At 49.0% G+C, this 27,229-nt stretch overlaps 1 protein-coding gene across 1 annotated transcript in view; it reads right to left on the reverse strand.

The window, feature by feature from the left end:
• LOC144503436 (chondroitin sulfate synthase 2-like) overlaps positions 1-15,679 on the reverse strand; it is a 35,077-nt gene extending 19,398 nt beyond the window's left edge. Inside the window, exons 1-2 of the mRNA XM_078227743.1 lie at positions 15,583-15,679; positions 15,047-15,535 (exon numbers count right to left, since the gene is read on the reverse strand). Coding sequence (XP_078083869.1) covers positions 15,047-15,318 — 272 coding nt within the window. The 5' untranslated portion in view covers positions 15,319-15,535; positions 15,583-15,679. The remainder of the gene's footprint in view (positions 1-15,046; positions 15,536-15,582) is intronic.
• Positions 15,680-27,229: the final 11,550 nt, after the last annotated feature.

The raw sequence follows: 27,229 nt of genomic DNA on the forward strand, positions 1-27,229 counted from the left end.
TACAGTGACAGACCCATCCCCAACAGTACTGTACCCCAGTGTTATACAGGTACGACACGGTGACCAGTCTTCCAGCGTGCTACAGGGCAAGAGACAACCCTCAACATTCTGGTCAGACCACAGCAGACTCGCCACTTCAGAGTGTTTTGGTGACTAAACAGGAAAGTTTTGATGACACAGGTCTGAGCGAGTGATTGAGTAAGGAGCTGGAAAGCAGACAGATCCCTCGGGGTGAGATTGCAGCGTCTAGTCTGTCAGTCAGTGAGTGGGACAGCTCAGTGAGAGGGTCAGTACTGGGTTCACTCCGACAGGAGAGGCCAGTGAGCGGGGTGTGCGCCGGATCGATGGCGAGTGAGAGACAGTCAAAAAATTAAAACAAAAACCCTCATGAAACTCAGGCCAGAGAAAGGTGTGATTCGAATGGGCCGAGTCTCAGAAAAGCAAACTCAAGGGGCTGCACCTCAGGCATTCCAGCTGGGGGAAGGTCAAAGGAATATTGTCCAAATCTCCACTGAGACTGAATCACATGACACACCTCCCTCTGCTGTCCTGGAAATGCAGATTCCAACAGGTTGTCTCCTTGTCAATGTGATGCTATGTGTCAGGGACATACTGGACACCTGTCCACCCTGCAACAGCAGAGAGCGGACAGTCAGAAGCTGTGGGAACCAAAAATAATTAATTGGCGAGCTTAGCGCAGGAAAGCAAGGCTGCTGTCGGTGGAGAACGTAGCAGAGGGAGAGGGCCAGGGAGAGCTGGCTTTGGCTCCTTACTGACACGAAGCAAGCAGCAATGCTACAGCGGGTAGGATAAGGAGATTTACCGCTCACTCAAGATTGCTGCAGCTTTTGTTGAGAAAAACGGCAGGATGCTGGAACAAATCAACAGGATCAGAATTTCCACATCATCGCACCTGAATAGCCGTTCCATATTTTATTAGGAATATTAAAATCAGAAAACAACTAACACACAGAAACAAACACAAAACTAACAAGAAAAGTAGCAGTAAAAAATTAACCAACCAGTACTGTACCCCAGTGTTATACAGTGACAGACCCGTCCCCACCAATACTGTACCCCATTGTTATACAGCAACAGACCCGTCCCCACCAGTACTGTACCCCAGTGTTATACAGTGACAGACCCATCCCCACCAGTACTGTACCCCAGTGTTATACAGTGACAGACCCATCCCCACCAGTACTGTACCCCAGTGTTATACAGCGACAGACCCATCCCCACCAGTACTGTACCCCAGTGTTATACAGCGACAGACCCATCCCCACCAGTACTGCACCCCAGTGTTATACAGTGACAGAACCACCCCCACCAGTACTGTACCCCAGTGTTATACAGTGACAGAACCATCCCCACCAGTACTGTACCCCAGTGTTATACAGTGACAGACCCGTCCCCACCAGTACTGTACCCCAGTGTTATACAGTGACAAACCTGTCCCCACCAGGACTGTACCCCAGTGTTATAGTGACAGACCCATCACGACCAGTACTGTACCCCAGTGTTATACAGTGACAGACCCATCCCCACCAGTACTGTACCCCAGTGTTATACAGTGACAGACCCATCCCCACCAGTACTGTACCCCAGTGTTATACAGTGACAGACCCATCACCACCAGTATCTTTGTCGCTTCTTTGGACACGGGTGAGGTCCCTGAGGATTGGAGGATAGCGAATGTGGTCCCGTTGTTTAAGAAGGGTAGCAGGGAAAACCCAGGAAATTATAGGCCGGTGAGCTTGACGTCCGTGGTAGGGAAGTTGTTGGAGAGGATTCTTAGAGACAGGATGTATGTGCATTTAGAACGGAACAATCTCATTAGTGACAGACAGCATGGTTTTGTAAGAGGGAGGTCGTGCCTTACAAATTTGGTGGAGTTTTTTGAGCAAGTGACAAAAACGGTTGATGAAGGAAGGGCCGTGGATGTCGTCTATATGGATTTCAGTAAGGCATTTGACAAAGTCCCACATGGCAGGTTGGTTAAGAAGGTTAAGGCTCATGGGATACAAGGAGAAGTGGCTAGATGGGTGGAGAACTGGCTTGGCCATAGGAGACAGAGGGTAGTGGTCGAAGGGTCTTTTTCCGGCTGGAGGTCTGTGACCAGTGGTGTTCCGCAGGGCTCTGTACTGGGACCTCTGCTATTTGTGATATATATAAATGATTTGGAAGAAGGTGTAACTGGTGTAATCAGCAAGTTTGCGGATGACACGAAGATGGCTGGAATTGCGGATAGCGAAGAGCATTGTCGGGCAATACAGCAGGATATAGATAGGCTGGAAAATTGGGCGGAGAGGTGGCAGATGGAGTTTAATCCGGATAAATGCGAAGTGATGCATTTTGGAAGAAATAATGTAGGGAGGAGTTATACAATAAATGGCAGAGTCATCAGGAGTATAGAAACACAGAGGGACCTAGGTGTGCAAGTCCACAAATCCTTGAAGGTGGCAACACAGGTGGAGAAGGTGGTGAAGAAGGCATATGGTATGCTTGCCTTTATAGGACGGGGTATAGAGTATAAAAGCTGGAGTCTGATGTTGCAGCTGTATAGAACGCTGGTTAGGCCACATTTGGAGTACTGCGTCCAGTTCTGGTCGCCGCACTACCAGAAGGACGTGAAGGCATTGGAGAGAGTGCAGAGAAGGTTTACCAGGATGTTGCCTGGTATGGAGGGTCTTAGCTATGAGGAGAGATTGGGTAGACTGGGGTTGTTCTCCTTGGAAAGACGGAGAATGAGGGGAGATCTAATAGAGGTGTACAAGATTATGAAGGGTATAGATAGGGTAAACAGTGGGAAGCTTTTTCCCAGGTCGGAGGTGACGATCACGAGGGGTCACGGGCTCAAGCTGAGAGGGGCGAAGTATAACTCAGACATCAGAGGGACGTTTTTTACACAGAGGGTGGTGGGGGCGTGGAATGCGCTGCCAAGTAGGGTGGTGGAGGCAAGCACGCTGACATCGTTTAAGACTTACCTGGATAGTCACATGAGCAGTCTGGGAATGGAGGGATACAAACGATTGGTCTAGTTGGACCAAGGAGCGGCACAGGCTTGGAGGGCCGAATGGCCTGTTTCCTGTGCTGTACTGTTCTTTGTTCTTTGTTCTTTGTGTTATACAGCGACAGACCCATCCCCACCATTAATGTACCCCAGTGTTATACAGTGACAGACCCATCCCCACCAGTACTGTACCCCAGTGTTATACAGTGACAGAACCACCCCCACCAGTACTGTACCCCAGTGTTATACAGTGACAGAACCATCCCCACCAGTACTGTACCCCAGTGTTATACAGTGACAGACCCGTCCCCACCAGCACTGTGCCCCAGTGTTATACAGTGACAAACCCGTCCCCACCAGTACTGTACCCCAGTGTTATACAGTGACAGACCCATCCCCACCAGTACTGTACCCCAGTGTTATACAGCGACAGACCCATCCCCACCATTAATGTACCCCAGTGTTATACAGTGACAGACCCATCCCCACCAGTACTGTACCCCAGTGTTATACAGTGACAGACCTGACCCCACCAGTACTGTATCCCAGTGTTATACAGCGACAGACCCATCCCCACCATTAATGTACCCCAGTGTTATACAGTGACAGACCCGTCCCCACCATTAATGTACCCCAGTGTTACACAGTGACAGACCCATCCCCACCAGTACTGTACCCCAGTGTTACACAGTGACAGACCCATCCCCACCATTAATGTACCCCAGTGTTATACAGTGACAGACCCATCCCCACCAGTACTGTACCCCAGTGTTATACAGCGACAGACCCATCCCCACCATTAATGTACCCCAGTGTTATACAGTGACAGACCCGTCCCCGCCAGTACTGTACCCCAGTGTTATAGTGACAGACCCGTCCCCACCAGTACTGTACCCCAGTGTTATACAGTGACAGACCCGTCCCCGCCAGTACTGTACCCCAGTGTTATAGTGACAGACCCGTCCCCACCAGTACTGTACCCCAGTGTTATACAGTGACAGACCCGTCCCCACCAGTACTGTAGCCCAGTGTTTTACAGTGAAAGACCCGTCCCCACCAGTACTGTACCCCAGTGTTATAGTGACAGACCCGTCCATACCAGTACTGTACCCCAGTGTTATACAGTGACAGACCCGTCCCCAGCAGTACTGTACCCCAGTGTCATAGTGACAGACCCGTCCCCACCAGTACTGTACCCCAGTGTTATAGTGACAGACCCGTCTCCACCAGTACTGTACCCCAGTGTTATAGTGACAGACCCGTCCCCACCAGTACTGTACCCCAGTGTTATACAGTGACAGACCCATCCCCACCAGTACTGTACCCCAGTGTTATACAGTGACAGACCCATCCCCACCAGTACTGTACCCCAGTGTTATACAGTGACAGACCCATCCCCACCAGTACTGTACCCCAGTGTTATACAGTGACAGACCCATCCCCACCAGTACTGTACCCCAGTGTTATACAGTGACAGACCCGTCCCCACCAGTACTGTACCCCAGTGATATACAGTGACAGACCCATCCCCACCAGTACAGTACCCCAGTGTTATACAGTGACAGACCTGTCCCCACCAGTACTGTACCCCAGTGTTATACAGTGACAGACCCGTCCACACCAGGACTGTACCCCAGTGTTATACAGTGACAGACCCGTCCCCACCAGTACTGCACCCCAGCGTGACACAGTGACAGACCCATCCCCACCAGTACTGTACCCCAGTGTTATACAGCGACAGACCCGTCCCCACCAGTACTGTACCCCAGTGTTATAGTGACAGACCCGTCCCCAGCAGTACTGTACCCCAGTGTTATACAGTGACAGACCCGTCCCCAGCAGTACTGTACCCCAGTGTTATACAGCGACAGACCCGTCCCCAGCAGTACTGTACCCCAGTGTTATACAGTGACAGACCCATCCCCACCAGTACTGTACCCCAGTGTTATACAGCGACAGACCTGTCCCCACCAGTACTGTACCCCAGTGTTATAGTGACAGACCCGTCCCCAGCAGTACTGTACCCCAGTGTTATACAGTGACAGACCCGTCCCCAGCAGTACTGTACCCCAGTGTTATACAGCGACAGACCCGTCCCCAGCAGTACTGTACCCCAGTGTTATACAGCGACAGACCCGTCCCCTCCAGTACTGTACCCCAGTGTTATACAGTGACAGACCCGTCCCCACCAGTACTGTACCCCAGTGTTATACAGCGACAGAACCGTCCCCACCAGTACTGTACCCCAGTGTTATACAGTGACAGACCCGTCCCCACCAGTACTGTACCCCAGTGTTATACAGCGACAGACCCGTCCCCACCAGTACTGTACCCCAGTGTTATTTCATTGTATTCTGTGCTGACCATTCCTGATTTGAATCCCTCCATCAAGACTCCTCTCAAACCTCTCGTCTGCCAGGACCAATTCTCGTGAATCTTTTCTGCTTTCTCTGCAATGCTGTGCCAGATCTGGAAACGATACTCCAGCAGAGTTCCATCAAACCCCTACAGTGCAGAAAGAGGCCATTCAGCCCACCGAGTCTGCACTGATTCTCTGAAATAACTCCCACCCAATCCTTCCCTCCGCACTATCCCCGTAACCCTGCACATTTACCATGGCCAATCCACCTAACCTGCACATCTTCGGACTGTGGGAGGAAACCGGAGCACCCGGAGGAAACCCACGCAGACACGGGGAGAATGTGCAGACTCCGCACAGACAGTGACCCAAGACCAGAATTGAACCCAGGTCCCTGGCGCTGTGAGGCAGCAGTGCTCACCACTGTGCCACCGTCCATTTCATGTCTTGTACAAGTTCAATATAACCTGCTTGCTTTTTTTGAAGCATGCAGGTGCAGCAGGCGGTAAAGAAGGCGAATGGTATGTTGGCCTTCATTGCGAGAGGTTTCGAGTACAGGAGCAGGGATGTGTTGTTGCAATTATACAGGGCCTTGGTGAGGCCACACCGAGAGTATTGTGTGCAGTTTTGGTCTCCTTTTCTGAGGAAGGATGTTCTTGCTTTCGAGGGAGTGCAGCGAAGGTTTACCAGGCTGATTCTGGGGATGGCGGGACTGATGTATGAGGAGAGATTGACTAGGTTAGGATTATATTCACTGTAGCTTAGAAGAATGAGGGGGGAATCTCATAGAAATTTATAAAATTCTAACAGGGTTAGACCGGGTAGATTCAGGAGGGATGTTCCTGATGTGACCCCTGGTTTTGGGCACCAGTCGGGGAGTCCAGAACCAGGGTTCACAAAGAACAAAGAACAAAGAACAATACAGCACAGGAACAGGCCCTTCGGCCCTCCAAGCCTGCACCAATCATGATGCCTGCCTAAACTAAAACCGTATGCACTTATGGAGTCCGTATCCTTCCATTCCCATCCTATTCATGTATTTGTCTAGTTGCCCCTTAAATGCCGCTATCGTACCTGCTCCCACCACCTCCCCGAGCAGCGCGTTCCAGACATTCACCACCCTCTGTGTAAAAAACCTGCCTCACACATCTCCTCTAAACCATTCCCCACGCACCTTAAACCTATGTCCCCTGGTACTTGACTTTTCTGCCCGAGGAAAGAGCTTCTGACCATCCACTCTGTCCATGCCAGTCATAATCGTGTAAACCTCTATCGTGTCACCCCTCAACCTCCGTCGTTCCAGTGAGAACAAACCGAGTTTATCCAACCTCTCTTCATAGCTAATACCCTCCAGACCAGGCAACATCCTGGTAAACCTCTTCTGTGCCCTCTCCAAAGCATCTACATCCTTCTGGTAGTGTGGCGACCAGAATTGTACACAATATTCTAAATGAGGCCTAACTAAGGTTCTGTACAGCTGCAGCATGCCTGCCAATTTTTATACTCAATGTCCCGGCCGATGAAGGCAAGCATGCTGTGTGCCTTCTTGACTACCTTCTCCACCTGAGTTGCCACTTTCAGTGATTGGTGGACATGTACGCCCAGATCTCTCTGCCTGTGTTTAGGGTTCTACCATTTACTGTATAATTCCTACATGCATTGGACCTTCCAAAATGTACTGTGTACAGTTTTGGTCTCCTTACTTGAGAAAGGATATACTGCTACTGAAGGGGGTGCAGGGGAGATTCACGAGGTTGATTCCGGAGTTGAGAGGGTTGGCTTATGAGGAGAGACTGAGTAGACTGGGGCTATACTCATTGGAATTCAGAAGAATGAGGGGAGATCTTATAGAAACATATAAGATTATGAAGGGAATAGATAAGATAGAAGCAGGGAAGTTGTTTCCACTGGCAGGTGAAACTAGAACTAGGGGGCATAGCCTCAAAATAAGGGGAAGCAGATTTAGGACTGAGTTGAGGAGGAACTTCTTCACACAAAGGGTTGTGAATCTGTGGAATTCCCTGCCCAGTGAAGCAATTGAGGCTACCTCGTTGAATGTTTTTAAGGTAAGGATAGATACATTTTTGAACAGTAAAGGAATTAAGGGTTATGGTGAGCGGGCGGGTAAGTGGAGCTGAGTCCACAAAAAGATTAGCCATGATCTTATTGAAAGGCGGAGCAGGCTCGAGGGGCCAGGTGGCCTACTCCTGCTCCTAGTTCTTATGTTCTTAAATGCATTATCTCAAACTTGTCTGGATTAAACACCATCTGCCATTTCTCCGCCCAAGTCTCCAACTGGTCTATAACTTGTGGTTAAAGCACAGTGGTTAGCACTGCTGCCTCACAGGGGACCTGGGTTCGATTCCCAGCTTGGATCACTGTCTGTGTGGAGTGTGCACATTCTCCTCGTGTCTGCGTGGGTTTCCTCCGGGTCCGGTTTCCTCCCACAGTCCAAAGATGTGCGGGTTAGGTTGATTGGCCATGCTAAAAATTGCCCTTAGTGTCCTGAGATGCGTAAGTTAGAAGGATTAGTGGGTAAATATGTAAAGATATGGGGATAGGGCCTGGGTGGGATTGTGGTCAGTGCAGACTCGATGGGCCGAATGGCCTCTTTCTGCACTGTAGGGATTCTATGATTCTATGAACTTGCTGTATCCTCTGACAATCCTCTTCACTATCCGCAACTCCACCAATTTTTGTGTTGTCTGCAAGCTTACAAATCAGACCAATTACATTTTCCTCCAGATGTATTATTTATATAATAAATATATCAATTATATTATCATTTATATATACTACAAACAACAAAGGTGCCAGAACTGATCCCTGTGGAACACCGCTAGTCACAGCCTTCCATTGAGAGAAGCACCCCTTTATTGCTACCCTCTGTGTTCTATGGCCAAGCCACTTCTGTATCCATCTTGCCAGCTCTCCTCTGATCCCGTGTGACTTCACCTTTCGTACCAGTCTACCATGAGGTACCTTGTCAAAGGCTTTACTGAAGTCCATGTAGACAACATCCACTGCCTTTCCCTCATCTATCATCTTCGTCACCTCCTCGAAAAACTCGATCAAGTTAGTGAGGTACAACCTCCCCTTCACAAAACCATGCTGTCTATCACTAATAAGTCCATTTGTTTCCAAATGTGAGTAAATCCTGTCCCTAAGAATCTTTTCCAATAATTTCCCTACCACTGACATTAAGGCTCACCGGCCTATAATTTCCTGGATTATCCCTGCTGCCCTTCTTAAACAATGGAACTACACTGGCTATTCTCCTGTCCTCTGGACCTTCACCTGTAGCCAATGAGGATACAAAGATCCTGTCAAGGCCCCAGCAATTTCCACCCTTGCCTCCCTCAGTATTCTGGGGTAGATCCCATCAGGCCTTGGGGACTTATCTACTTTAATGCTTTTTAAGATGCTCAACACTTCCCTCTTTATGATATGGACATGATCCAGAATATCTACACACCCTACCCTAGGCTCCTCATCCATCAAGTCCTATCTGCTTTATTCACTGCTCTCTCCACTTGCCCTGCCACCTTCAATGATGTCTGCACAGATACACCCCGCCCCCTCCGCTCCTGCTCCCTCCGCTCCTGCTCTCCATTTAGAATCGTATACTTTATCTTATATTGTCTCTCCATGTTCCTCCTAAGCAAACATTCACATTTCTCCATATTGAATTTAACCTGTCACCTTCCCACTTGTTCCAACTTGACTTTGTGCTTTTTATTTCTACATGTTATCTACATGTTATGCCTTGCTATCCAGGTGCACATCTAAATACTTCTTAAATGGTATAGAACATAGAACACAGAAAAACAACAGCACAAACAGGTCCTTCGGCCCACAAGTTGCGCCGGTCATGTCCCTACCTACCTAGGCTTATATATAGGCTTACCTATAACCCTCAATCCTATTAAGTCCCATGTATTCATCCAGAAGTCTCTTAAAAGACCCTATCGAGTTTGCCTCCACCACCACTGACGGCAGCCGATTCTACTCACCCACCACCCTCCGAGTGAAAAACTTACCCCTGACATCTCCTCTGTACCTACTCCCCAGCACCTTAAACCTGTGTCCTCTCGTAGTAGCCATTTCAGCCCTGGGAAAAAGCCTCTGAGAATCCACCCGATCTATACCTCTCAACATCTTGTACACCTCTATCAGGTCACCTCTCATCCTTCGTCTCTCCAAGGAGAAAAGACCAAGCTCCCTCAATCTATCCTCATAAGGCATGCCACCCAATCCAGGCAACATCCTTGTAAATCTTCTCTGCACCCTTTCAATAATTTCTACATCCTTCCTGTAATGAGGCGACCAGAACTGAGCACAGTACTCTAAGTGGGGTCTGACAAGGGTCTTATAAAGCTGCATCATTATCTCCCGACTCCGAAACTCAATCTCTCGATTGATGAAGGCCAGCACACCATACGCCTTCTGAACCACCTCCTCTACCTGCGAGGCCGATTTAAGAGTCCTATGGACCTGGACCCCAAGGTCCTCCTGATCCTCTACACTGCTAAGAGTCTTACCCTTGATATTATACTCCTTCATCCCATTTGACCTGCCAAAATGGACCACTACACATTTATCTGGGTTGAAGTCCATCTGCTACTTCTCCGCCCAGTCTTGCATCCTAACAATGGGCGGCACGGTAGCACAGTGGTTAGCACTGCTGCTTCACAGCTCCAGGGACCTGGGTTCGATTCCCGGCTTGGGTCACTGTCTGCGTGGAGTTTGCACATTCTCCTCGTGTCTGCGTGGGTTTCCTCTGGGTGCTCTGGTTTCCTCCCACAGTCCAAAGATGTGCGGGTTAGGTTGATTGGCCATACTAAAAATTGCCCCTTAGAGTCCTGAGATGCGTAGGTTAGAGGGATTAGCGGGTAAAAATGTAGGGATGTGGGGGTAGGGTCTGGGTGGGATTGTGGCCGGTGCGGACTCGATGGGCCGAATGGCCTCCTTCTGCACTGTAGGGTTTCTATGATTTCTATGATTTCTATCTATGTCGCGCTGCAGCTTCTGACATCCCTCCAAACTATCCACAACCCCACCAACCTTCGTGTCGTCAGCAAACTTACCAACCCATCCCTCCACTTCCTCATCCAGGTCATTTATGAAAATGACAAACAGCAAGGGTCCCAGAGTATAAGAGTCTCTGTCTCCACCACCCTTTCAGGCAGTGAGTTCTAGACTCCCATCACTCTCTGACTGCAGAAGCTTTTCCCCTCATCCCGTCTCAATCTCCTGCCCCTTACCTTAAATCTCTGTCCCCTGGTCTGATCACTGCAACAAGGGGAAAAGATTCTTCCTGTCTGCTCTATCTCTGCCCCTCGTCATTTTATACATCTCAATCATGTCCTCCCTCAGTCTCCTCTGCTCCAAGGAAAACAACCCCAGTCTACCCAATCTCTCTTCATAACTAAAACTCTCCAGCCCAGGCAACATCTTGGTAAATCTTCTCTGCACCCTTTCCAGTGCTCCTATGATGTCGATTCCAGAACTGCACACAATATTCCAGCCGTGGCCAAACCAACATTTTATATATTTCCAGCATAACCTCCCTGCTCTTAAACTTGATGCCTCGGCTAATAAAGGCAAGTATACCAAATGTCTTCTCAACTGTTTTATCCACCTGTCCTGCTACCTTAAGGGGCTGGTGTATATACACACCAAGGTCCCTCTGATCCTCAGAGCTTCCCAGTGTTCTGCCGTTCATCGTGTATTCCCTTGCCTTGTTTGTCCTGCCCAAGGGCATCAGCTCACAGTGATCATATCGTGAAATAATTTTTTAAAAGCATGGAAAATATCCATTAACCATTCCACTCTGTTTCCTGTCACTTTGCCAAGTTGCTAATGTCCCTTTTATCCCATGAGCTATGTATGTGTGGCACTGTGTCGAATGCCTCCTGAAAGTCCGTGTAAACCACATCAATAGCATTACCCTCATCGATCCTCATCGACCCTCTCTGTTACCCACGTAAAAACTCCAGTAAGTTAGTTACACACAATTTCCCCTTAAGAAACCCTTGCTGGCTTTCCTTAATTAACACACATTTCTCCACTAACTTTCTCCCCAATCATTGCTTCTAGAAGGTTCCCCAGCACTGAAGTTAAACTGACTGGTTTGTAATTGCTGGGACTATCCTTTTTAAACATTTACAATCCTCCAGTCCCCCGGCACCATCCCTGTGTCTAAAGAAGATGGAAAATTATGGCCAGTGTCTCTGCAATTTCCTCTCTCACCTCTCTCAGTATCTCATCCTTTTCAAATTCAAGTACACACAGCCTTTCCAATACCTCATCCTTATAAAACCATAAGATGTAGGAGCAGAGGTAGGCCATTCAGCCCATCGAGTCTGCGCTGCCACTCAATGAGATCATGGCTGATGTGATAATCCACAACTCCACTTTCCCGCCTTTTCCCATAACCCTCGATTCCCTTACTGATTAAAAATCTGTCTATCTCAGCCTTGAACATACTTAACGACCCACAAGGGGAAACAACCTCTCAACTTCCACCCTGTTCATCCCCCTGAGAATCCAATGTGTCTCAATGAGGCCTCCTCTCATTCTACTAAACTCCAATGAGTAGAGGCCCAACCTATACTGGCATTGGATTGCCTCGAATGTCAGGATATCTTTCCTAAGATAAGGGGACCAAAACTGTTCCCAGTATTCCAGGTGTGGTCTAACTAGTGCATTGTATCATTTTAGCAAGATTTCCCTGTTTTATACTCCATTCCCTTTGAAATAAAGGCCAACTTTCTATTTGACCTTCCCTGTTCCCTGCTGAATTTAGAGTCATAGAGGTTTACAGCATGGAAACAGGCCCTTCGGCCCAACTTGTCCATGCCGCCCTTTTTTTTAAAAAACCCAATTGCCCGCATTTGGCCCATATCCCTCTATACCCATCGTACCCATGGAACTATCTAAATGCTTTTTAAAAGACAAAATTGTACCCGCCTCTGGCAGCTTGTTCCAGACACTCACCACCCTCTGTGTGAAAAAATTGCCCCTCTGGACACTTTTGTATCTCTCCCCTCTCACCTTAAACCTATGCCCTCTAGTTTTAGACTCCCCTACCTTTGGGAACAGATATTGACTATCTAGCTGATCTGTGCCCCTCATTATTTTATGACCTCTATAAGATCACCATTTGCACACAAGCTTTTGGTGATTTATGCACGAGGCAGTGACTGGGTGTGTAGACGAGGTTAGTGCAGTCGATGTCGTCTATACATGGACTTCAGCAAGGCTTTTGACAAACTCCCGCATGGGAGGCTGATCAAGAAGGTAAGAGCCATGGGATCCGGTGCAAATAGGCAATCTGGATCCAAAATTGGTTTAGTGTCAGGAGGCAGAGGGTGATGGTGGAAGGTTGTTTTTGTGACTGGAAGCCTGTGTCCAGTGGTGTTCCACAGGGATCGGTGCTGGGTCCCTTGCTGTTTATAGTGTACGTTAATGATATAGATGTGGGTGATATGATCAGTAAATTCGCAGATGGCACAAAAATTGGTGCTGTGGTGAATACGGAGGAGGACAGCCTTAGATTACTGGGTGATATAGATGGGCTGGTTAGACGGGCAGAACAGTGGCAAATGGAATTTAACCGGAAAAGGGTGAGGCGATGCATTTTGGGAGGAGTGACAAGACAAAGGAAACGCACAATGCATGGCAGGATGCTGGGAAGTACAGAGGACCAGAGGGACCTTGGGGTCCATGTCCATAAATCCCTAAAAGCAGCAGGACAGGTAGATAAGGTGGTTAAGCAGGCATATGGGATACTTACCTTTATTAACCGAGGCATTGAATATAAGAGAAAGGAGGTTATGATGGAGTTGTATAAAACGCTGGTTAGGCCACAGCTAGAGTACTGTGTGCAGTTCTGGTCACCACACGGTAGGAAGGATGTGATTGCACTGGAGAGGGTGCAGAGGAGATTCACCGGGATGTTGCCTGGGCTGGAGTGAGCTCTGAAGGATGGTAGAGGCGGGAATCCTCACAACATTTAAGGAGCATTTAGATGAGCTCTTGAAACGCCATTGCTACGGAGCAAATGCTGGGAAATGGGATTAGAATAGATAGGTGTTTAATGGTTAGCACAGACCGATAGATGGGCTGAAAGGCCTCTTGCTGGGTTGGAAAGTTCTATGACTCTGTGCCCCCAAATCCCTCTGTTCCTGATCACTGTCCGGGAACCAGGTGCTAGAAACACCTAGGTGTTGAGGCCAGGATTGGCCCTGGCTGCGATGCGTCCAGAGTTGAAGGTCCACATTCACAATGGAAGATGAAGGCTGGACGAATGGGTGATTTCCGGGAGACTCCAGGTGTCTTTGGGATGATGGTGTGTGCGAGGGGGCAATGTTTCCAGGTGCAGGGTAGAGAATCTGGGAAGGAGGTGTGAGGAATGTGAACTCTGGTTATCCTGCATTGTTAAAACTGGGAACTCTCCATCCCAGTCTGATCCACATCCCCATTCCCTCCTCCATCCCAGTCTGACCCTAATTCCCATTCCCTCCTCCATCCTGTCTGATCCATATCCTCATTCCCTCCTCCTGTCCCATTACAAATTTAATTTGATTGATTGGGATCTTAATCTGGATCCCAGTCCCAATCCCCAAAGGATTCCCAGTTCCCATTCATCAATCCCTGAATCCAGTCACCTCCTCATCCCCGATCCCCCATTCCCCTGTTCCAATTTCAATCCCAGCCACTGTTCCTCTAACTCCCAATTCTCCGATTTCCTATTCCCATACCCTCATCCCAATACCAGCCCCGATAACCCCTCCATATCTTTGTGCCTCATACACACTCCTCCATCCCCATTCCCAACCCCCAATCCCGATCCCATTCCTGATCCCCATTCCCTATCCCCATTCCAACCCCACAATCTCCATTCCCAATCTCATTCCTGATCCCCATTCCCTTTCCCGATCCGAATCCCCATTCCCGATCCCCTTCCCCGATTGCCAATCCCCATTCCTGATCCCCTTCCCTGATCCCCATTCCCGACCCCGATTGCCAATCCCCATCCCCGATCGTCATTCCCGATCCCGTTTCCAATCCCCATTCCTGATCCCATTACCGATCCCCATTCCCAATCCCCATTCCCATTCTAGATCCCCATTCTCATTCCAGATCCCCATTCCCAATCCCCATTCCCATTTCCCATTCCCATTCTAGATCCCCATTCCCATTCCAAATCCCCATTCCCGATCCCATTCCCGATCCTCAATCCTGATCCTGATCCCCATTCCCCAATCAAAATTCCCATCCCTCATTCCCATTCCTGATCCCAATCCCCATTCCCCATCCCAATCCCCATTCCTGATCCAAATCCCCATTCCCCATTCCCAATCTCCATCCCTCATTCCCATTCCTGATCCCATTGCCCAATCCCCATCCCATTCTGCAATCCACATCCCGATCCCATTCCCGATCCCCATTCCCGATTCCCATTCCCAATCCCCATTCCAGATCCCCAGTCCCAATCCCCATTCCCATTATCAATCCCGATCCCCATTCCCATTCCAGATCCCCATTCCTGATTCCCATTCCCACTCCCAATTCCCGATCCCCATTTCCGATTCCCATTATCAGTCCAAATCCCCATTCCCAATCCCGCTCCCCATTCCTGATCCCCAATCCCAATCCCCATTCCTTACCGGACAGTTTTCTTGCCTGGGTTTTTCCCAGTTGCTGCTTTATACGGGACGATCCTGGGTTGGAATTCCTGCCGCTGGGATTGACTCTGTCCCCCGGGAGCAGCAGCCAGGGAGCTGGGCTTCCTGCCCCGAATCCCAGCTCCATCCCGGGATTGGGAGCAGGGTTCCTCCCCCCAGCCGCTGCTCAGTAAACTCAGGGTGAATCCCAGAGAAACTCCAATCACCACCGGCCCCACCGGCCGCACCAGCGCCAGCAGCATGGACAGCCGCATCCCAGCAGATCACCGGGATCTCCGGGGATCCCCGGGATCGCTCCGACCAGCCGCGACTCTCTTTGTTACAAAGTAACCGACTCGCGGGATGGAAATCCCGGATCCCCCGGAGCCGCTCTCTGTCCCACTCTCTGTCTGGCTCTCTCTGTCTCTGGGTCTCTGTCCCACTCTCTCTCTGGGTCTCTGTCCCACTCTGTCTCTGGGTCTCTGTCCCACTCTCTCTCTGGGTCTCTGTCCCACTCTGTCTCTGGGTCTATATCCCACTCTCTGGGTCTCTCTCTGGCTCTCTGTCTCTTTCGTTCCTTTTAAAACTTTCTTCTTTTTAACTCGTGTCACTTCCTCGCTCCTCCTCCCGAACGTCACTTCTGAGAATGAGATCCTGCTCTGGATCCAGAGAGAGATCCCACAGGGAGACAGAGAGATCACAGAGAGATCCCAGAGAGAGAAAGAGATCTCAGAGAGTCATCCTTCAGTACTGACCCTCTGACAGTGCGGCACTCCCTCAGTACTGACCCTCTGAGAGTGCGGCACTCCCTCAGTACTGACCCTCTGACAGTGCGGCACTCCCTCAGTACTGACCCTCTGACAGTGCGGCACTCCCTCAGTACTGACCCTCCGACAGTGCGGCACTCCCTCAGTACTGACCCTCTGACAGTGCGGCACTCCCTCAGTACTGACCCTCTGACAGTGCGGCACTCCCTCAGTACTGACCCTCTGACAGTGCGGCACTCCCTCAGTACTGACCCTCCGACAGTGCGGCACTCCCTCAGTACTGACCCTCTGACAGTGCGGCACTCCCTCAGTACTGACCCTCTGACAATGCGGCACTCCCTCAATACTGACCCTCTGACAGTGCGGCACTCCCTCAGTACTGACCCTCTGAGAGTGCGGCACTCCCTCAGTACTGACCCTCTGACAGTGCGGCACTCCCTCAGTACTGACCCTCCGACAGTGCGGCACTCCCTCAGTACTGACCCTCTGACAGTGCGGCACTCCCTCAGTACTGACCCTCTGACAGTGTGGCACTCCCTCAGCACTGACCCTCTGACAGTGCTGCACTCCCTCAGTCCTGACCCTCTGGCAGTGCGGCACTCCCTCAGTACTGACCCTCTGACAGTGCGGCACTCCCTCAGTACTGACCCTCTGACAGTGCGGCACTCCCTCAGTACTGACCCTCTGACAGTGCGGCACTCCCTCAGTACTGACCCTCTGACAGTGCAGTCCTCCCTCAGTACTGACCCTCTGACAGTGCGGCACTCCCTCAGTACAGACCCTCTGACAGTGCGGCACTCCCTCAGTACTGACCCTCTGACAGTGCAGCACTCCCTCAGTACTGACCCTCTGACAGTGCGGCGCTCCCTCAGTACTGACCCTCTGACACTGCAGCACTTCCACAGTACTGACCCTCTGACAGTGCGGCACTCCCTCAGTACTGACCCTCTGAGAGTGCGGCACTCCCTCAGTACTGACCCTCTGACAGTGCGGCACTCCCTCAGCACTGACCCTCTGACAGTGCGGCACTCCCTCAGTACTGACCCTCTGACAGTGCGGCACTCCCTCAGTACTGACCCTCTGACAGTGCGGCACTCCCTCAGTACTGACCCTCTGAGAGTGCGGCACTCCCTCAGTACTGACCCTCTGACAGTGCGGCACTCCCTCAGTACTGACCCTCCGACAGTGCGGCACTCCCTCAGTACTGACCCTCTGACAGTGCGGCACTCCCTCAGTACTGACCCTCTGACAGTGCGGCACTCCCTCAGCACTGACCCTCTGACAGTGCTGCACTCCCTCAGTCCTGACCCTCTGGCAGTGCGGCACTCCCTCAGTACTGACCCTCTGACAGTGCGGCACTCCCTCAGTACTGACCCTCTGACAGTGCGGCACTCCCTCAGTACTGACCCTCTGACAGTGCGGCACTCCCTCAGTACTGACCCTCTGACAGTGCAGTCCTCCCTCAGTACTGACCCTCTGACAGTGCGGCACTCCCTCAGTACAGACCCTCTGACAGTGCGGCACTCCCTCAGTACTGACCCTCTGACAGTGCGGCACTCCCTCAGTACAGACCCTCTGACAGTGCGGCACTCCCTCAGTACTGACCCTCTGACAGTGCGGCACTCCCTCAGTACAGACCCTCTGACAGTGCGGCACTCCCTCAGTCCTGACCCTCTGGCAGTGCGTCATTCCCTCAGTACTGACCTTCTGACAGTGCAGCACTCCCTCAGTGCTGACCCTCTGACAGTGCGGCACTCCCTCAGTACTGGCCCTCCGACAGTGCAGCACTCCCTCAATACTGACACTCTGACAGTGCGGCACTCCCTCAGTACTGACCCTCTGACAGTGCGGCACTCCCTCAGTACTGATCCTCTGACAGTGCGACACTCCCTCAGCACTGACCCTCTGACAGTGCAGCACTCCCTCAGTGCTGACCCTCTGACAGTGCGGCACTCCCTCAGTACTGACCCTCTGACAGTGCGGCACTCCCTCAGTACTGACCCTCCGACAGTGCAGCACTCCCTCAGTACTGACCCTCTGACAGTGCAGCACTCCCTCAGTACTGACCCTCTGACAGTGCGGCACTCCCTCAGTACTGACCCTCCGACAGTGCAGCACTCCCTCAGTACTGACCCTCTGACAGTGCAGCACTCCCTCAGTACTGACCCTCTGACAGTGCAGCACTCCCTCAGTACTGACCCTCTGACAGTGCGGCACTCCCTCAGTATGGAATCCACTTACACTGCAAAATTTCCTCCACAGGCAGGAAGGGAATGGGTGACCACCAGACAGAGCAAGAGAGCTCGGAGGCAGTGCAGGAATCTCCTGTGGCCGTTCCCCAGCAAAGCAGAGATACTGTTTTGGATTCTGTTGAGGGGAATGGCCTTTCAGGGGAAAACAACAACAGCCAAATCCGTTGCACCACGGTTGGTTCTGCTGCAGAGAGGAGGGGTAAAAAGTGTGGGAATGCAATAGTTATCGGGGATTCAATTGTAAGGGGAATAGACAGGCGTTTCTGTGGCCGCAAACAAGACTCCAGGATGGTATGTTGCCTCCCTTGTGCTCGGGTCAATGATGTTTCGGAGCAGCTGCTGGACATTCTGAAGGGGGAGGGTGAACAGCCAGTGGTTATAGTACACGCTGGTACAGGCGACATAGGTAAAAAAAGGCTGAGGTCCTAAAAGTTAAGAAGAAAGTTGAGAAATCAGACCTCAAAGGTCGTGATCTCAGGATTACTACCGGTGCCACGTGCTAGTCAGAGTAGAAACAGCAGGATATATCGGATAAATACGTGGCTGAAGCGATGGTGTGAGGGAAGAGTTTCAGATTCCTGGGATATTGGGACCGGTTCTGGGGGAGGTGGGACTTGTACAAACTGGACGGGTTACACCTGGGCAGGACTGGGACTGATGTCCGAGGGGACATGTTTGCTAGAGTGATTGGGGAGTGTTTAAACGAATATGCCAGGGGGATGGGAACCTTTGCAAGGAGTCAGAGGAGGGGAATCAAGGACAAAACCAAAGACAAAGAGAGGAATGAGAAAAGGGATTGGCAGAGAAACCAAGGGCCAGATCCAAACAGTGCCTCAGTGAAAAATAGTGGGAATGGACAAGTGATGATAAAAAGACAAGCCTAAAGGCTTTGTGCCTTAACACATGGATCATTCACAATAAAGTAGATAAATTAGTAGCAGAAATAGATGTTGTTATATCTTTTAGTAGTTGCATAATTGCTTTAAAAGCAGGTCACATGACTTTATAATGAGGTCATTGGAGTGTTTCAGGGCTTCTGTCTCCATTTTGGTTTCTGTTCTGTGCAAAGAGCATCTCTCTCTGTAAACCTTCTCGGCCTTTTGGCTAAGATGCAAATGAGCTCAAGTCTTGGAGGCGGTATTACTTTCCCTTCTCCAATCAGCTTGGCTCATTTAGATCAGGCCCAGGACAGGGTGATTTGGTCACTCGCCCCGTCTTGTCAGCCTGGATTGGAAATGTCTCAACTTGTTGTGACTCTGAATTGGATTTGATTTGATTGAATTGGAAAATTAAAAAAAAAAATCTCTCTCTGTAAACCTGTTGTGTATTGAAATAACTCCTCCTACACCGGTGTCCCTTCACCAAACTTAGAGTTATTTACAGTCAGCAACACTCAGACAGGTACTTCCTCGTACAGAGTCTCAACCCAGAGTCCAGTAACCCGGACACTCCACACTGTGTACACAAGCAGGGCTCCCTGATTGGTCAAGCCCTTACTGCCTTAATCAGGGAGTTGTATACTCAGAGGTCCCCATTATGGGCCCCATTAAAGATACTAATTACAGTTTTATTTTGAATCTCCGTGTGTCTGCAAACCACATCTTCTTTATTGTTTAAAACCTACAACCCCAAAATAACTCGGATATTACAAAAAGAAAATTGGCAACAATTCGGGATTTTGTTTCATCGAAAACATCGAGAAATGATCCGAAATTAAGAAAAATATTTTGGGTTCTTGCAGTTTGAAAATTAGATGTTGAAAATCAACAACGGATTAAAGATTGAAGGAAGAGTTCAGGGAAGCCAGGTAAGAGAAAAAGGGTGGAAGTCTTCGGTGTGGTTTAAAAAGAAGGATTTTCCAATGAGAGAAGGGTGAGATTCCGGGCAGTTCCTGGAATATTTGAAAAGGAGGGATGTTTTGCTGTACGACTGGGATCATGTGAAAGAAAAAATACTTTCAGTCATGGATATGGTGTTAAAGGAACAACAGCCGGAACACATTGTCCACATCCTGATCTGAAACCATGTGTGTTAAGAAAGGTTGAGTTGACCGTCCAATGTGGGTGTCTATTGTGGGGAATCCGAGTGATCATTCCTCCTAGTCTGTGTGGAAGAATTCTGGAGCAACTGAATGATGGACATCCTGGTATAGTCCTGATGAGGGAATTAGCATGCAGTTATTTCTGGTGGCCGGGTCTGGATGCTTAGATTGAAGATAAAGTGGGAGAGTGTCAATCCTGTACACCCACTGTATCCTTTACACCCTTCGGAGTGCCTACAATGCCATGGCAATGATTGCATGTAGATTTTCCTGGTCTGTTTAAGCATTAATGTTCTTAGTCATAATTGATGCGCACTCAATGTGGCCAGAAGTTATGACCATGAGATTTACTACATTCGAACACACCATTTGAAAAATTTGATGACATTTTTCATGTTGCAGCTTTATAGAACCTTAGGCCGCGCTTGGAATATAGTGTTCAATTCTGGTCGCCACGCTACCAGAAGGATGTGGAGGCTTTGGAGAGGGTACAGAAAAGATTTACCAGGATGTTGCCTGGTATGGAGGGCATTAGCTATGAGGAGAGGTTGGAGAAACTTGGTTTGTTCTCACTGGAGCGGCGGAGGTTGAGGGGAGTCCTGATAGAAGTCTCCAAGATTATGAGAGGCATGGACAGAGTGGATAGTCAGAAGCTTTTTCCCAGAGTGGAAGAGTCAATTACTAGGGGTCACAGGTTTAAGGTGCGAGGGGCAAGGTTTAAAGGAGATGTACGAGGCAGATTTTTTACACAGAGAGTAGTGGGCACCTGGAACTCATTGCCAGGGGAGGTAGTGGAAGCGGATACGATAGTGACTTTTAAGGGGCGTCTTGACAAATACATGAATGAGATGGGAATAGAGGGATATGGTCCCTGGAAGGGTAGGGGGTTTTAGTTCAGTCGGGCAGCATGGTCGGTGCAGGCTTGGAGGGCCGAAGGGCCTGTTCCTGTGCTGTAATTTTCTTTGTTCTTTTGCAAGATTTGGTGAACCAGAACAAATTGTTAGTGATAATGGTTCAGAGTTCACTTCACAAGATTGAGGATTATCTCAAAGTCAGTGGCACTCAGCAAATAAAGTCCACATCTTACCATCCATCAACCAATGGATTCTCTGAGAGATTCGTACAAATATTCCAATGCAAACAGGAAATGAGTGAAATTTACATTATTCCTTCACCCCAACGCATGTAAATCCGTAACCACAATTTACAACATCTATCTGATACTCTAATATTCATACATGTATGAAAGACATGTAAACTAATAGTTGAACTGGGGTCGAATGCACCACACTCCAAACCAAGTGACAGGTGCCACCAAAGCAGATTTTCTTATCAGCCCCCACCCCCCCACACCCGCTGCCCACCACCAGCTAAACAGTCTCACTGAAACTCTGTCACCATCATGAGAGTTTCCAATCTTCACGGTGGAAGAATTTGCCTTGGAATTCTCTCCCAAATGATGTTTTCATTTAAACTTTTTCCACAAGGATCCACTTCCAGGGTTTCAATCTCTCTTTCCGATGTTCCATTCCCCTGGATCTCTAGTACATTCAAACTCCACCTTCCACATATACTCTCAGATATTCAGCTGTGACTATCAGAACCCCACTGCTCCAAAACCCCGCGGTAAGGAGTCACCAACCTTTGGCTGTCTTTCTGCTTCTCTCAAACCCACGTTATTCCAGGGTTGCTCCCTGCAACTCTCTCTTTAATTCAGAGTCATTTCCTCTGCTCCTTACTTTTAACTTCACTGGGCAGGTCCTTGCCTCTTAAATAGACTGTCTTCCTGGGACCTCTTCCTGCCCCTCCCTGGGTTTGGGACCTTCTTCTCCTGTTCCCCCCTCCTGTGTTCGGTATCTTTGGTCATTCTCTCTGGAATGCTGCTCCTCTTCTTTCTTTTCCCGCTATTTCACTTTTTTTGTTTTTTTTTCTCCTCGTAGATGGTTTCCAGATCTCAAGAGATTTTAAAAATGGAACCGTGCATGTGCGCAGGGCCGGTTCCTGGGCTGGAAGTGAGAAAACGCACCAACTGCACACTTGTGGCTTCTCCAGCCGGGTGCGTACACACAGACCCCGAGGCTGCTGGGAATGGGAGTTTCCAGCTGCCAATTTCACGCTTGATTTTTGGGCCTTGTCACAATGGTAAATATAAACCTGTTTTTTATACCCCAAGGTCAGTCAATGACACAACAAAAAGACATGTTACAACTGAGAATGGACATTGACAACAACATGGAGAGGTTCACAAGGCTGTATGAAGGGATTGTGATTTAAAATTGAAACTAATCTTGAGCCACTAGCAAGTCTTCTGAACATGGAGGAGGTTGTGAAGATGCTGCCTAAATTTCAATGCTTCAGACTGAGAGTAATGAGGCATGATTCAATAACTGAGTATGTTTAAGGGAAATATCAGGAGGACAGCAGATTCACTGTCAATACAATACCAGTTAAAGGAACCTCAGGAGAGTTTTGAATTTTATCGAGCGGGTGGAAGTGTAGACATCACTCTTAACCAAACACCTAGTGTCTACTGCAAAGAGGATGCAGGGAATAGAACAAGAAATGCAGCAAGCTGACAAATAAAATTAAAGTTTATTTATTACTCACAAGTAAGGCTTACATTAACACTGCAATGAAGTTACTGTGAAATTCCCCGAGTCACCACACTGGGCACCTGTTCGGGTCAATGCACCCTAACCAGCACCTCTTTCAGACTATGGGAGGAAACCGGAGCACCCGAAGGAAACCCACACAGACATGGGGAGAACATGCAAACTCCACACAGACAGTGACCCAGGCTGGGAAGTGAACCTGGGTCCCTGGCGCGGTGAGGCAGCAGTGTTAACCACTGTGCTTCCGTGCCACCTCTATATGTCCAGATAGAAACATAGAAACATAGATATAGGAATACTGACTGGAAGGATGGCCAGACTACACGCCTAACAGTCCAGTGCCAAGGCAATACTTCAAGCAAAGAAAACGCCCACAAGCAATGATGACCTTCGAGTGACCTTGACTTTAATCGTTTCACCATTGGCAGCTGGGCCTTCAGCAGCCAGAGGCCCAAACTCTGGAATTCCCCCCCTAAATCTCTCCCCTGTTAAATCTCTCTCCCCCCCCTCCCCCCTCCCCCACCCCCCCTCCCCCTCCCCACCCCCCCACTGCCCCAAAACTGACCTCTTTGACCAAGGTTTTGATCAGTATTAATCTCTCCTTACACAGAAACATAGAAACTGGAAGCAGGAGGAGGCCATTCAGCCCTTTGACCCTGCTCCTCCATTCATTTTGATCATGGCTGATCATCAAATTCAATATCCTGATACCCCCTCCCTCCCATATCCCTTGAACCCTTTAGCCCAAGAGCTATATCTAATTTCTTCTTGAAATCAGACAACGTTTTGGCCTCAACTACTTTCTGTGGGAGTGAATTCCACACATTCACCATCCTCTGGGTGAAGAAATTTCTCCTCACCTCAGTTCTAAAAGGTTTACCCCTTATCCTCAAACTATGATCCCTAGCTCTGGACTCCCCCACCATTGGGAATACTCCTTCTGAATCTACCCTGTCTAACCCTGTTAGAATTTTATACGTTTCTATGAGATTCCCTCTCACTCTTCTAAACTCCAGTGAATATAATCCTAACCAACTTAGTCTCTCCTCATATGACAGATCAGCCATCCCAGGAATCAGCCTGGTAAACCTTTTTATAGGCCGCCCAATAGTAACAGAGATGTTGGGGAGCAGATAGGGAAACAGATCCTGGAAAGGTGTAATAATAACAGAGTTGTTGTGATGGGAGATTTTAATTTCCCAAATATTGATTGGAATCTCCCTAGAGTAAGGGGTGTAGATGGGGAGGAGTTTGTTAGGTGTGTTCAGGAGGGTTTCTTGACACGGTATGTAGATAAGCCAACAAGAGGAGAGGCTGTACTTGATTTGGTATTGGGAAATTAACCTGGGCAGGTGTCAGATCTCTCAGTGGGAGAGCATTTTGGAGATAGTGATCATTATTCTATCTCCTTTACAATAGCATTGGAGAGAGATAGGATCAGACAAGTTAGAAAAGTGTTTAATTGGAGTAAGGGGAATTATGAGGCTATCACTGGCTCAGAGTCTGTCCTTGTTGCTCAGAAGGGAAGGGGGGAGAGGAGTAGAGGATTAGTCATTGGGGACTCCATAGTTAAAGGGACGGATAGGAGATTCTGTGGGAACGAGAGAGACTCGCGGTTGGTGTGTTGTCTCCCAGGAGCCAGAGTCCGCGATGTCTCGGATCGTGTTTTCGAAATCCTTAAGGGGGAGGGGGACCAGCCCCAAGTTGTGGTTCACAAAGGCACTCAACACATAGGTAGGAAAAGGGATGGGGATGTAAGGCAGAAATTCAGGGAGTTAGGGTGGAAGCTTAGGGCTAGAACAAACAAAGTTGTTATCTCTGGTTTGTTACCCGTGCCACGTGATAGTGAGGAGAGGAATAGGGAGAGAGAGCAGTTGAACACGTGGTTACAGGGATGGTGCAGGAGGGAGGGATTTAGATACCTGGACAATTGGGGCTCTTTCTGGGGTAGGTGGGACCTCTACAAACAGGATGGTCTGCACCTGAACCAGAGGGGTACCAATATCTTGGGGGGGAAATTTGCTAATGCTCTTCGGGAGGGTTTAAACTAATTCAGCAGGGGGGTGGGAACCTGAATTGTAGCTCCGGTGTACAGGAGGTTGAGAGTAGTGAGGTCATGGATGAGGTTTCAGAGTCGCAGGAATGTACTGGCAGGCAGGAAGGCGGTTTGAAGTGTGTATACTTCAACGCCAGGAGCATCCGGAATAAAGTGGGTGAACTTGCAGCATGGGTTGGTACCTCGGATTTCGATGTTGTGGCCATCTCGGAGACATGGATAGAGCAGGGACAGGAATGGTTGTTGCAGGTTCCAGGGTTTAGATGTTTCAGTAAGTGCAGGGAAGGTGGTAAAAGAGGGGGAGGTGTGGCATTGTTAGTCAAGGACAGTATTACGATGGCAGAAAGGACATTTGATGAGGACTCGTCTACTGAGGTAGTTTGGGCTGAGGTTAGAAACAGGAAAGGAGAGGTCACCCTGTTGGGAGTTTTTTATAGACCTCTGAAAAGTTCCAGAGATGTAGAGGAAAGGATTGCAAAGATGATTCTGGATAGGAGCGAAAGTAACAGGGTAGTTGTTATGGGGGACTTTAACTTTACAAATATTGACTGGAAAAGCTATAGTTTGAGTACTTTAGATGGGTCAGTTTTTGTCCAATGTGTGCAGGAGGGTTTCCTGACGCAGTATGTAGATAGGCCAACAAGAGGCGAGGCCACATTGGATTTGGTACTGGGTAATGAACCAGACCAGGTGTTAGATTTGGAGGTAGATGAGCACTTTGGTGATAGTGACCACAATTCGATTACGTTTACCTTAGCAATGGAAAAGGATAGGTATATACCGAAGGGCAAGAGTTATAGCTGGGGGAAAGGAAATTATGATGCGATTAGGCGAGATTTAGCTGGCATAGGTTGGGGAAGGAAACTGCAGGGGATGGGCACAATTGTAATGTGGAACTTGTTCAAGGAACAGCTACTACGCGTCCTTGATAAATATGTACCTGTCAGGCAGGGAGGAAGCAGACGTGTGAGGGAACCGTGGTTTACTAAAGAGGTTGAACCTCTTGTGAAGAGGAAGAAGGAGACTTATGTTAAGATGAGACATGAAGGCTCAGTTAGGGAGCTTGAGAGTTACAAGTTAGCCAGGAAGGACCTAAAGAAAGAGTTAAGAAGAGCCAGGAGGGGACATGAGAAGTCTTTGGCAGGTAGGATCAAGGAAAACCCTAAAGCTTTCTATAGGTATGTCAGGAGTAAAAGAATGACTAGGGTAAGATTAGGGCCAGTCAAGGACAGTAGTGGGTGGAGTCTGAAGAGATAGGAGAGGCACTAAATGAATATTTTTCGTCGGTATTCACACAGGAGAGGGACAGTGTTATCGAGGGAAGTACTGAGATGCAGGCTGTTGGACTGGACGGGATTGAGGTTCATAAGGAGGAGGTGTTAGCAATTCTGGAAAGGGTAAAAATAGATAAGTCCCCTGGGCCAGATGGGATTTATCCTAGGATTCTCTGGGAGGCTAGAGAGGAGATTGCAGAGCCTTTGGCTTTGATCTTTGTGTCGTCATTGTCTACAGGAACAGTGCCAGAAGATTGGAGGATAGCAAATGTTGTCCCCTTGTTCAAGAAGGGGAGTAGGGACAACCCTGGTAATTATAGACCTGTGAGCCTTACTTCTGTTGTGGGCAAAGTTTTGGAAAGGATTATAAGAGATAGGATTTATAATCATCTAGAAAGGAATAATTTGATTAGGGATAGTCAACACGGTTTTGTGAAGGGTAGATCGTGCCTCACAAACCTTATTGAGTTCTTTGAGAAGGTGACCAAAGAGGTGGATGAGGGTAAAGCGGTTGATGTGGTGTATATGGATTTCAGCAAAGCGTTTGATAAGGTTCCCCAGGGTAAGCTATTGCAGAAAATACGGACACATGGGATTGAGGGTGATTTAGTGGTTTGGATCAGGAATTGGCTAGCTGTAAGAAAACAGAGGGTGGTGGGTGATAGGAACTGTTCATCCTGGAGTTCAGTTACTAGTGGTGTACCGCAAGGATCTGTTTTGGGGCCACTGCTGTTTGTCATTTTTATAAATGACTTGGATGAGGGCGTAGAAGGATGGATTAGTAAATTTGCGGATGACACTAAAGTCGGTGGCGTTGTAGACAGTACGGAGGGAAGTGGCAGGTTACAGAGGGACATAGATAAGCTGCAGAGCTGGGCTGAGAGGTGGCAAATGGAGTTTAATGCGGAAAAGTGTGAGGTGATTCCCTTTGGAAGGAGTAACAGGAATACAGAGTACTGGGCTAATGGTAAGGTACTTGGTAGTGTGGATGAACAGAGGGATCTGGGTGTCCATGTGCATAGATCCCTGAAAGTTGGCACCCAGGTTGATAGGGTTGTTAAGAAGGCGTACGGTGTGTTAGCTTTTATTGGTAGAGGGATTGAGTTTCGGTGCCATGAGGTCATGCTGCAACTGTACAAAACTCTGGTGCGGCCGCATTTGGAGTATTGCGTACAGTTCTGGTC

Source organism: Mustelus asterias, chromosome 14, assembly GCF_964213995.1.
Source record: "Mustelus asterias chromosome 14, sMusAst1.hap1.1, whole genome shotgun sequence".
Classification (NCBI taxonomy): Eukaryota; Metazoa; Chordata; class Chondrichthyes; order Carcharhiniformes; family Triakidae; genus Mustelus; species Mustelus asterias.